The sequence below is a fragment of the Anomaloglossus baeobatrachus genome, chromosome 1, assembly GCF_048569485.1.
Source record: "Anomaloglossus baeobatrachus isolate aAnoBae1 chromosome 1, aAnoBae1.hap1, whole genome shotgun sequence".
Taxonomy (NCBI): Eukaryota; Metazoa; Chordata; class Amphibia; order Anura; family Aromobatidae; genus Anomaloglossus; species Anomaloglossus baeobatrachus.
The window spans coordinates 503,519,119-503,531,980 of NC_134353.1; the positions used below are offsets into that span (position 1 = coordinate 503,519,119).

Consider the following 12,862-nt stretch of genomic DNA (forward strand, 5'->3'; position numbering starts at 1 on the left):
TAAAAACTGATGGGCCCGTGATGCACGGGAGGGTGTATAGGCAGAGGGGAGGGGTTACACTTTTTAAAGTGTAATACTTTGTGTGGCCTCCGGAGGCAGTAGCTATACACCCAATTGTCTGGGTCTCCCAATGGAGCGACAAAGAAAATCTGTATTCAGTTAGATGGCAGTTGCTACTGATGAAATGCTACAGGAGGAGAAGGGAGAACTAGGGGCAGAGCTCCACACCTCCTCCTCTGTTCTACATGGGATCTTATCAGTACCAACTGTCATCTCCCAGCACTTTATAATCACATATAGCTCTAGAGTGACAGCATACTGTCAGTTGGTACATGTCTCACATAGGAAAAAGCCTATTTTAAGCTATTGCAGGGGTATATTCTTTTTTCCCTCTATATGTGCAGCCTGCTTATGATTGGTCAATGTCACGCAGTAGACAAAATACATCCCCCAAAAGATGAATCTCTGGTAACACCCAGTTGGTCTCATCATAAATTATAACAAACTTTACAAGCCAATATCTCCGCGACGTAAATGAGAAATGAAAAAGAAATAAAAGCTAATTTTAATGAGCTCAGTAGCCACTATTTGATGACGTGACCAGTGTAACATGCTAAGCATGTTGAAAGAGCCTGTTAAAGGGGTTAAAACATGCTACCCACTTCTGACATGTCTGCCATAGATCCAAGTCAGTCTATGGGGGCAGTACAGTCTCAGGGGGTTTATTATTACACCAGGAATATCTGGATGTTACATTCAGCTGTATGTCACAGTGGATCCCCTGTCATGAGCCACAGATTAAAGTTCCAATACATGGTGAGAATAATGGATCTACCCCAGAAATAGCAATACTCTTGTGGATGGGCCATTTCTATTAAAAAAAAGCACACATGCACGCACGCACCTTTTGATTAAGGTGGTTTCAAATGAATGGTACACTTGCAGAGCTTTCTGAACATAATATTTATTAATTTATATAGTGCTGTTAATTCTATAGGACTTTACATATATCAGCAACACTGTCCCTGTTGGGGGTCACAATTAGGGATAATCAAATACCTCAAATATTCGGCTTCGCGAATATTTGCCGAATAGGTTGCCGCTATTCGACTATTCGCGAATATTCGATGCGCAATGTAAGTCTATGGGAAACCCGAATAACAACTAATCGGAACTATTCGGGCTTCCCATAGACTTACATCGCGCATCGAATATTCGCATAGCGGCGACCTATTCGTCGGATATTCGCAAAGCCGAATATTTGAGGTATTCGATCATCCCTAGTCATAATCTAAGGTGCCCCTAATGGTCGGAACAATGGGGAAGGAAATACCTAGCCTTGACTTGTGCTTCAGTAGATATCAATGTAGCACACAGACAAGGTCATAACTACACCAAAAAGATGTCAGTTTTACATGAAACATGACATTTTTTTATTCTAATCTATTATATTGCCAATTGCCCAGTGTTTTTTTCTCAGCAGCAGCTGATAATGCGGATCTAGTATTGGCAGAATTAATTAAACTAGGTTAATTAGTAAAAATGTTAAGTGAAATGTGAACAGTTTAAAAAAAAAATGCTCCTAAAAAAAAAATATTAAAAAATTCAATAATCAGCGCAGATTGGTATTGTGCTGCAGGAAAAAAGGCAGCATTACGGCACATGGTAATATGGCCTCACAAAGGATTATACAACCATTCTTACACAAGATTATTTAATAGGGCAGATTGTACAATGCACATGGCCAGGTTCCGACGACTCTTCTAGGGATATAGAAGCACTTACCTCTTGGTCGTCGGTATTGCTAGAGCAGCGTAATAGTGTAGCCCAGCCTTTGGGATGGAGCTGAAGTGAAGTAATACAATTGCCTCGGTCTCTCTCACCTGGGACTTCAGGAGTTAAAACTTCAAGGCTGTTACGAGGGGAATTGCCTAATGTGGAAAGATATGAAATATAATATTATATATGAAAAAAACAAATCCGTCACAAATCATGAATAAGGCCCGTATAGTTCACAGAGTACACCACTGCCTCCTGCACAAGCCAGTAATATAGCTTTTCATAACCCCTTCATGACCTTGCCATTTTCCGTTTTTTTTATTTTTCAGTCAATATAGCCATACGAGGGCATATTATTTGCGAGACGAGATGTACTTTTGAATCAAAACATTAATTTTACCATATGGCGTACATATAGAAAAAATTCAAAATTGCGCTCAAATTGAAAAACAAAAAGAAATTCCACTATTTTTTTTTTATTTACAGTGTTCACTAAACACTGTATATTGTATACTATATACTGTATATTGTATAATATATATATATATATATATATATATATATATATATATATATATATATATATATATATATATTATGCACAAGCCAGTAAACAAGCCAGTAATATAGCCAGTAATATACCGTATTTTTCGCTTTATAAGACGCACTTTTCCTCCCAAAAATTTGGGAGGAAAATGGGGGGTGCGTCTTATAAAGCGGTACCTGGGGGGGAGGGGGGGCTGGGTCCTGTCTGAGGCGGGTGCCTGTGGCTGCATGCAAGCGGCCGGGTACCTGTGCTTGCTTGCGGTGGTAGCCGTGTACCCGTGGCTGTGTGCGGGCGGCAGCCGGGTGCTGTGTGGGGTCGGCAGCCGGGTTACCCATGGCTGTGTGCGGGCGGCAGCCGGGTGCTGTGTGCGAGCGGCAGTCGGGTGCCCGTGCGGGCGGCAGCCAACTGCCGCCCTCACACAGGCACCCAGGTGCCGCCCGCACACAGCACCTGGCTGCCGCCCGCACACAGACATGGGTACCCGGCTGCCACCGCACGCAAGCACAGGTACCCGGCGGCTTGTACGCTGGGTGGGTGGGCAGCCTGCTGGCTGCCACTCTGTGCATGCGGGGCAGGCGGCTGTGCAGCATATTACCAGTTGTCCGCGGTCCCACTTTCAAATGATGGCGCCGGTGGAGCTCTTGGATGAGAGCTCCATCTGCGCACGCGCTGCTCCGGGAGTCAGCGCGTGCGCAGATGGAACCCTTGGATGAGAGCTCCATCTGCGCATGCGTCGCTCCGGGCGCCATTACTTGAATCGGGACCGCGGACACACTGGGAAAACACCACATCCATCTGCTCCACCACTGAGCAGTCCCTGTCGCTGCCACCACTGAGCAGTCCCCGCCGCTGCCACCACTGAGCAGTCCCCGCCGCTGCCACCACTGAGCAGTCGCCGCCGCTGCCACCACTGAACCGGGACCGCGGACAATCCCTGCACTGGCCTGCTGCACGGCTCACCCGCCATGGCTGCTGCCGCCACCACGGACACCACGGCTCCTGCCACCGCGGACGCCACCGCGCCTGCAACCACGGACGCCACGGCACCTGCAACCACGGACCCCGCTGCCACTGACCCGCCGCGCCTGCCAGCACAACCTGTGCCTCCTGTGACCACGCTTCACCACCACTGCTGCCCCCCTCCGGTAAGAGAACACCGGAGTATAAGACGGACCCCATTTTTCTTTTTTTTACCTTTTTTTATGTCTAAGTTTGGGGTGCGTCTTATATTCCGGTGCGTCTTATAAAACGAAAAATACTGTAGCTTTTCATAACCCCTTCATGACCTTGCTATTTTCCGTTTTTTATTTTTCAGTCAATATAGCCATACGCCCTCATATTTTTTGAGGGACGAGTTGTACTTCTGAATAAAACCATTCATTTTAACATATGGCGTACATATAGAAAAAATTCAAAGTGCGCTCAAATTGAAAAACAAAAAGAAATTCCACTATTTTTTTTTTATTTATTTACAGTGTTCACTATATGGTAAAACTGACCTGGCAATGTGATTCTCCAGATCAGTACAAGTACGTAGATACCAAATATGTATACCTTTCTTTTAATTTAAGTTGGGAAAAAAAATTCTGAAGTTTGTAAAAAAAAAAAAAACAAAATAAAAAATAAAATAAAATTTGCTTTCTGTTGCCAAGAACCATAATGGATTTTTTTCGGGTCTTGGACCCAAGCGATTGCTTATTTTTTGCACACTGAGCTGACGCTTTTACGGATACCATTTTTGGGTAGGTGTGAAGTTTTGATCACCTCTTGTTGCAATGTTGCAGTGACGAAAAAAATGTTATTTTGGTGATTTTAATTGTCTTTTGTTACACTGTTATCCGATGGGCTTAATTTATTTTAGATTTTGATAGATCAGACATTTCTGAACTCAGCAATATCAAATGTGTATGCTTTGTAACTGTATTATTTTCAATGGGGCAAAAGGGGGGTTATTTAAATTCTATTTTTCAAAACTTTTTTTAATTTTTTTAAATTATATGTACTTGTTGCCTTGAAGCTGCGATTATCCGATAGCTTGTGCTGTACAGAGCAGGGCATCAGCCACGCTCTGTATAGCAGAAATCACAATCTCCTATGAATGTCAGCTCACAGCCAGGGTTCACAGGAAGTTCGTCATAACAGACACAAGGTTCATCAGTTGACCAACGGCTGTCATGACAGCCCATCGGTGCCCCACAATAATGTCACAGAGCCGCTGATGGGAGCAGGGTATGACGAGACCTGTTAAATCCCACTGTCAGAGATTGACAGTGAGATTTAACTGGTTAACACACTCACCCGCAGCTGTTAGAGGCACATGATGGCTGATTAGATCAGCCGACATGTGCAAGGAAAGATTTGGGTCCCCATCAAAGGCAGGCATGTAAATATACGTCAAAGTTCATGAAGGGGTTAAAAGTACCAGAGTGCAAGACCAGACTTTTTATGCAGACTATGAAATGGGCTAAGAGCAGATAGATCGTGATCTGTCATCCTGTCCAGCCGAGGAAAGTCATGTTTTTGAGGACATACCTTCTCGTTGGGAGGCTCGGGAAGTATGCTTCTCAAACAGGGAGATCAAATCACTATGATGACAAGGAGAGCTCGATGGTCTGGAGTCAGAAGAAGAAGTAGGTGATGTGGTCACATCTGTGGATAATACAGAAGCAATGAGACATCTCCACATCAGCTTCATTTGCGTGTGTCACAGAAATTTCAGCTCACACTTATTACACCACACATTTACCTGATTTTAACATACTACTAATGGTAGGTTAAAAGGGACACTACCATACAATTAAATTGTGGCCGGAAACATACTTTACTATCATTAACTGACAATGGAAGTCATTATAATGGCTAGCTACAGCTCAAGAGCCCCAATTGTGAAGCATAGCCAATGCCATCCTAGACCATCCCCTGAATTAAAAGGGAACCTGTCAGGTGCAATATGCACCCAGACCCACGAGCAGTTCTGGGTGTATATTCCTAATCCCTGCCTAACCGTCCCTGTATACACTAGTATAGATACAGAGATCTTTAGAAAAAGTATTTCTGAAGATTGTTTATTATATGTTAATGAGGCCCACGACTAAATCCAAGGGCATGAGTTCCCTTGGCTAGTCGGCTCCCTTAGCATGTTAATACGCCCACAGGGACGTGCTAATATACTAATGAATGCGCAGCTTCACCGCACATACCTCAGTCTTTATGGCACCCGGCGAAGGACGGATGTGCACTGCGCATGATCCAGAGTTCCCGAGGCTTACGATCATGTGCACTAAATTGTTGGCGGGTGAAGGCTTCCCAGCTTCAGTGAGGTATAATATGCATGACTGGAAGTCCCGGGGACTCCGAATCTTGCCCAGTGCGCATCCATCCTCCGCTGGCCATCATCAAGACTGAGGTATGTGCGGCGTCGCTGCGCATTCATTAGCATGTTAGTACGCCCACAGCGGTTAAGGGGGCCGACTAGTCAAGGGAATTCTTGCCCTTGGAACTAGTCGCTGGACTGATTAGCATATAATGAAGGATCTTTAGAAATACTTTTTCTAAAGATCTCTTTATCTATGCTAGTGTATACAGGGACGGTTAGGCAGGGATAAATGATATGCACCCAGAACTGCTCATGGTTCTGGGTGGATATTGCACCTGACAGGTTCCCTATAAACCCTAAAAATACTATTTATTCTGCAGGGTGCCTGATAGGACAGGGATGACGCTTGAAATGGACTTTAGGGCAGAAAACTAAGAAAAAAGTCACAAGTGTTGGCACAAGTGTATTCTGCACCGATAGCTGCTACTTCTGGCCACACAATTGAAGGGGACTGGGTAGAGAGTCCAGTGGCCTGGCAGAAATTCACGATCGGAAGTAAATGTGATCAAATAGAACCAGTTGGAAGTGGGGTATAAGAAAAAGACGACACTATGGGGTATGAGGAAACAGAACCAGTTGCAAGGGTCCTATTACACACAATATGTAGATTTAGTTTCTTCTACCTGATGTGGAAGCTGTTCTTCTTGCTCTCAAGATGGGGTAACTTCCCACCTCTAGGGACTTGGTCAGATCTAAATCGTGCAAGATTAACAGATAACCAGAGGAAGTAGAAATCAGCATTTTGGAACAGTCGGGGGTCAGTCTCATGCGCATCAGGAAACGAGTATGAAAGAATTTTTTGTGCGGACAGCCATCCTCGGTACACCTATAAAATACAACCAAGGAAAAAATAAAAGAACAGAACATAGAAACCGGATACAAAAAAAAAAAAAACACAAGAGAAAAATGTTAGATGTCATTTGTGCAATGATTATTGTTCCAGTATCCATCTTAATACATTATTGGCACTGCTGAATTCTTTTAATAAACTAGGTCAATATTCGTAGACTGAGCCCCCGCGGGCAGGGTCCTCTCCTCCTGTACCAGTCTGTGCCTGATTATTGTACATGGAATAAATGGCGCTATAATAATAACTGTACCTACAAAGAATGGAGAGGTCTGCAATTTTTATCTGAGGTACACTTCAACTGTGACAGATTCAGAAAAAATAATCCAGAAAATCACATTGTATGATTCTAAAATAATTAATTTGCATTTTATTGCATGAAATAAGTATTTGATCTCCTACCAACCAGCAAGAATTCTGGCTCTCACAGAACTGTTATTTTTCTTTATAAAGCCCTCCGACACTCATTACCTGTATTAATTGCACCTGTTTGAACCCGTTACCTGTATAAAAGACACCTGTCCACACACTCAATCACACTCCAACCTCTCCATCATGGCCAAGACCAAAGAGCTGTCTAAGGACACCAGTGAAAACAATATAGACTTGCACAAGGCTGAGATGGGCTACAGGACAATAGAAAAGCAACTTGGTGAGAAGGCAACAACCATTGCCACAATTATTAGAAAATGAAGGAAACAAGATGACTGTCAATATTACTCGGTCTGGGGCTCCATGCAAAATCTCACCTTGTGGAATAAGGATAATTCTGAGAAAGGTGAGAAATCAGCCCAGATCTACAGAGGAAGACCTGGTCAATGACATGAAAAGAGGTGGTACCACAATCTCAAAGAGTACAGTGAGTAACACACTATGCCCTCATGGATTAAAATCCTGCAAGGCACTCAAGGTCCCCCTGCTCACGCCACCACATATCCAGGTCTGCTTGAGTTTGCCAATGACCATCTGGATGATCCAGAGGGGGCATGTGGTCAGATGAGACCAAAATAGATTTTTTTTTGTATCAACTCCACTCACTGTTTTTAGAGGAAGAAGGAGGAGTGCAACCTTAAGAACACCATCCCAACCGTGAAGCATGGGGGTGGAAACATCATAGTTTGAGGTTGCATTTCTGCAAAGGGGACAGGACGACTGCACGGTATTGAAGGGAGGATGGATGGAGTCATGTATTGCGAGATTTTGGCCAACAACCTCCTTCCCTCAGTAGGAGCATTGAATATGGGTCTTCCAGCATGCCAATGACCCGAAACACACAGCCAGATCAACTAAGAACTGGCTCTGCAAGAAGCATTTCAAGGTCCTGGAGTGGCCTACCCCAGTCTCCAGACGTGAACCCAATAGAAAATCTTTGGAGGAAGCTAAAACTCAATGTTGCCTAGCAACAGCCCCAAAACCAAAAGATCTGGAGAATATCTGTATGGTGGAGTGAGCTAGAATCCCTGCTGCAGTGTGTAAAAACTTGGTCAAGAACTACAGGAAATGTCTGACCTCTGTAACTGCAAACAAAGGTTTCTGTACCAAATTTAAAGTGCACCAATCACCAGGTTTTGGTATATAACCTAAACCCAGTGCTATACTGGCACTATCAGGCTGATTCTCTACATACCTTTAGTTGTCAGCTAGGATGTATAGGTTTTAAAATCAAAGAAAGTAGTTTGTGAAATGTACAGCTTTTTGATTGGCAGCAGCTGCGCAGCAGGTACTAGCTGAGGTGAGGTTTGACAGTGATTCCCGCCCCCTGCCTGTTGTCCCTCCCCCTTTTATTTATGCTAATCCCAATATAGTGTTTTACTAAAGGTTGTGGCTATATCCAAGTGGCTAGAAGGACCTTGGGCATGACTGGCTTGGTTAGTGGGCATGGCGATGTTTCCTCCTGTCCACTATAATGATGCAAAGGGGAGCTTTGCGCCCACCCCCCTTCCCTGCAATCCCCCATCTGGGGGTCTTACCCCCAGACCCCTGCTTGTATTGTAGTCAACTCTAGGACCACGTGGACTTAGAAAAATAATGTTGCTCTCTAGTATCAGCTATGTTAACTGAGGCCCTGCCTCTTCTTGTCACATGGGTATGACATCAGAAGAGGTTCTTCTAGCTATCTTACAGACGATATTAGTAAAAGGTAATGGCTAAATCCCAGTGGCTAGAATAACCTCTGCTGACGTCATACCCATGTGACCAGAAGGGAGGGGGCCTCCACCAACATAGCTGATACCAGGAAGCAACATTATTTTTTTAAGTTCACGTGGGCATGGAGTTGATTATAATAGAAGTGGGGGTCTGGGGGTAAGACCCCTAGATGAGGGGGTGCATTGGGGGGCTCAGCCCCCCTTTGCATCATTATAGTGGACAGAAGGAAACATCACCACGGCCACTAACCAAGCTGCTCACGCTCACAAACCAAGCCGGTCACGCCCAAAGTCCTTCTAGCCACTGGGATATAGTCACAACCATTAGTAAAATGCTATAATGAAATTAGCATAAATAAAAGGGGGCGGAACAACAGACAGGAGGCGGGAATCCCTGTCAAACCTCACCTCAGAAATTACCTGCTACCAATCAAAAAGATGTACATTTCACAAACTTTGCTTCCTTGGATGTCAAATCCTATACATCCAAGCTGACCACTAAATGTATGTATAGAATCAGCCTGATAAATCCAGTGCTATACTAGCACTAGGTTATATACGAAAAACCTGGTGATTGGTGAAATTTAAGTTCTGTTTTTCTATGGTAACAAACACTTATTTCATGCAATAAAATGAAAATTAATTATTTAAAAATTATATGTGATTTTATTGTTTTTTATTTTTTTATTCTGTCTGTCAAAGTTGAAGTGTACCTCCGATAAAAATGACAGACCTATCCTTTCTTTGTAGGTGGGTAAACTTGCAAATTCGCAATATCGGCAGTGTATCAAATACGTATTTTCCTCAGTGTATACACACACACACACACAATCATTACATGTAATGGTCCAAACACATTCAACAGAAACATCCAATCATTTAAGTAATAAAAAAAAAGAAACATGCCATGTGTCATTGAAGGCATTAGAAGCACTAGAGATGAGCGGACCCGTGGAAGTTCGGTTCGGCGGGTGCAGCCGGACTTTAGATAAAGTTTAGTTCTGGACTCTGACTTGACCTCAACTTCATTTGAAGTCACTGCTTGGGCAGTTTGGTCTCCGCCCACATGCAGCCAGCCATACACAGAACACTTTTGGGGGCGGGTGGGCTGGGTTTTTCTATATTTATTTTTGGTTGCACACTAAATCCAAATCACGCCGTTGTATCCCCAGTGTGAGCCGTTCAAACACCGCAAGTGGTTCCCACTGAGCAGAGCACCGCAATGCTCACGCAAGTAGTTTGCATACATAAAGCACCCAAACCCCAAACTCTGTTGTATTTTTTTTTTTTAATTCTGTGTAAACACCGAACAACAAACCTCGGGTTCACTCATCTCTAATCAGCACTCTTCTCTAATACATAGGCCTCATTCAGACATCCATATATACTTGTGCATGAAAAACAAGCAATTGTCATCAGTATTTTGGGTAAGAATTTCATCAGTGTCAGAATTTACCATCAGTCAATTTCTTGTATTCTCCTCCTCCCAAAAAATATTAAAAACACAATTTTTAAACTTTCCCTACCCATTACCTATGTATGAAATTACTTGCATTACCACATTACAGCGTGTCACCCCCAAAATGCTAACTAAACCACATATAAAGAGTAGGGGACTTAAAGGGGTATTCCCATCTCCAAGATCCTATCCTAATATGTAGTAGGTGTAGTAATAATAATAGTAATATTATATTATTATTATTAATAGCAAAAACCTCCAATTAGAAATGTAGGATAATTCTTCTGATTCACTATATCTCTTTCTTTGTGTGAAGGGCATTGCAGGACCTTAGGTATCCATTGTTATGACCACGAGCAACTAACTGTGACTATTTGGGTGGTCATAACCATGGATACCTAAAGGTCCTGCAATGCCCTGAACATGAGGTAAGTGACGTAGTGAATCAGAAGAACTATACTACATTCTAATTTATTATACCTACTACATATTGGGATAGGATCTTGGAAATGGGAATAACCCTTTAACCTCTATAAAAATCATACCTGTTTTAGTGATTTACTTCCTATCTAAAAATTGTGTATGGAAATGATGTGCTTTACTGCACCCTCTCCATGGCCATGGGCTCCGTGCACCATCAGACCCTTCACTTTGCATACAGTCATATCCTGAATGACAGCGATCAATCAAGTGCTGCCTAAACTCTGCGGCCACACACACGTTATTGCCTGCTCTCATCTCTGGCTCCTGCTTGCAGCAAAGTAGTGAGTGGTGGATGCAGTCAGCAATGAATCTAAATGGTGCAGCTGCATTATCCATGTGGAGTTGTAGAGCTGCCGGTTGTCATATCTAGATTGACAGGGCTGAACTCAATTAGCGACTGTGCACCTTTGCACGGACAATGCAGCCACATACATATTAAATCATTGCCAGCTCTCATCACTGGTTCTTGGGCTGCCATTGTAATGCAGCCAGAAGCCAGCGATGAATACTGGCAATAACACTGTGAACATGGCTGAAGAGTATACGGTCAAAAAAAAAAAAAAAAAGTTGTGGCAAAAGTTTGCAACTTTTGAAAGCTTTTACAACAGAATTCTGGCATGACAGCTTTACGGAATTGGACCCCAAGTCCCCTACATGCCTATATAAGTAGTTCATTTGCATTTCAGGGGTGACAGACTCCCTTTAAAGCGCACCAATCACCAGGACTTTCCTATATAACCTAAAGCCAGTGCTATACTGGCACGCTCAGGCTGATTCTATACATACCTTTAGTGGTCAGCTCGGATGTACAGGTTTTGAAATATAAGCAAGTAAAGTTTGTAAAATGAGCAGCTTCTTGAATGACAGCAGCTGTGGATCAGGTAATAGCTAGGGTGGGGTTTGATAGTGATTTCTAACCCCATGCCTGTTCCTTCCTCTTTTATTTATGCTAATTCTATTATAGAATAGTTTTACTGACATCATACCCATGTGACCAGAGGGGGCGGGGACCTCAGCCAACACAGCTTATACCAGGAAGCAACATTATTTTTCTGTTGGCTGAGGCCCCGACCCTTCTGGTCACATGGGTATGATGTCAGCAAGGTCCTTCTAGTCAGTTAGTAAAATGATTCTATATTAGAATTAGCATAAATAAAAGCAGGAGGATGGATAGGCAGGGGGGGGGCGGAATCACTATGAATATCCACCCCAGCTTCATCTGATTGGCAGCTGCTGTCATTCAAAAAGCTGCTCATTTTACAAACTTTACTTTGTGTTTCAAAACCTATACATCCGAGCTGACACCTAAAGGTATGTATAGAATCAGCCTGATAGTGCCATTATAGCACTGGCTTTAGGTTAAATCTGAAAATCCGGGTGATTGGTGTGCTTTAAACTCTTACTATTACATGCTCATACTTGTCCTCTTTCCTGCTTATTATTATACCGCATTGGGCATCAGAAACGGCATCATCCTCATACAATATCTATATAAGGCTCTTGTGCGCACTAGAAAATGGAATTTTCTTAAGAAAATTCCAGACCCTCTGAAAGAATCCCGCACCTGAGAAAAAAATAATGCACCAAAATCCGCATGCGCTTTTGCCACAGGTTGGTCCCTGAGTGTTTTAACCATTATGGCAAAAATCGCAGGTACCTGCTGAAATTAAGTGACATGCACATTAATTCCGCAGCGGAAATTCAGCGGCAAAACCCGCAGGGACAAAAAAAAAAAAAAAATGCAGTGTGCGCACAGCATTTTTTAATCCCATAGGTTTTGCTGGCGATTGACTGCAGAAATGTTATAAACATTTTCTGCAGCATTCCTTCAGCGAAATCCACGGCAATTCCGCGGTAAAATCTGCAGCATGCGCACAGGGCCTATGTGTCTTCTTATATAGATTAAAATGACAACATAAAATCCTTAACTCACCTATTTGTATCCCAGATTATGACGTTGCCATCAAATCCAGACGTTACCAAAAGCCTTGTATTGGTATCAAATTCTATGTTCTTTACCCAGCTGGTATGCCCGTGTAGTGTGCACACCTTAGTGTTTAGCTTTCTCAGGTCCCACAGGGCTATTGTGGTATCATCTGAGCAGGTGGCAAACATTCTGTTGTCCAGAAACCTGTGCAAAAAGTAAAATTGGTTATTGTTCTGAAGATGGGTGCAGCATGTTACTCCCCGTGATCCCCACATAGCTTTCTCATGAGCCAGATCA

The 12,862-nt window shown here is 43.2% G+C and overlaps 1 protein-coding gene across 1 annotated transcript in view; it reads right to left on the bottom strand.

The window, feature by feature from the left end:
* Positions 1 to 12,862, bottom strand: part of DCAF10 (DDB1 and CUL4 associated factor 10) — a 29,565-nt gene that overhangs the window by 6,790 nt on the left and 9,913 nt on the right. Inside the window, exons 3-6 of the mRNA XM_075338703.1 lie at positions 12,572 to 12,769; positions 6,326 to 6,528; positions 4,859 to 4,975; positions 1,786 to 1,931 (exon numbers count right to left, since the gene is read on the bottom strand). Coding sequence (XP_075194818.1) covers positions 1,786 to 1,931; positions 4,859 to 4,975; positions 6,326 to 6,528; positions 12,572 to 12,769 — 664 coding nt within the window. The remainder of the gene's footprint in view (positions 1 to 1,785; positions 1,932 to 4,858; positions 4,976 to 6,325; positions 6,529 to 12,571; positions 12,770 to 12,862) is intronic.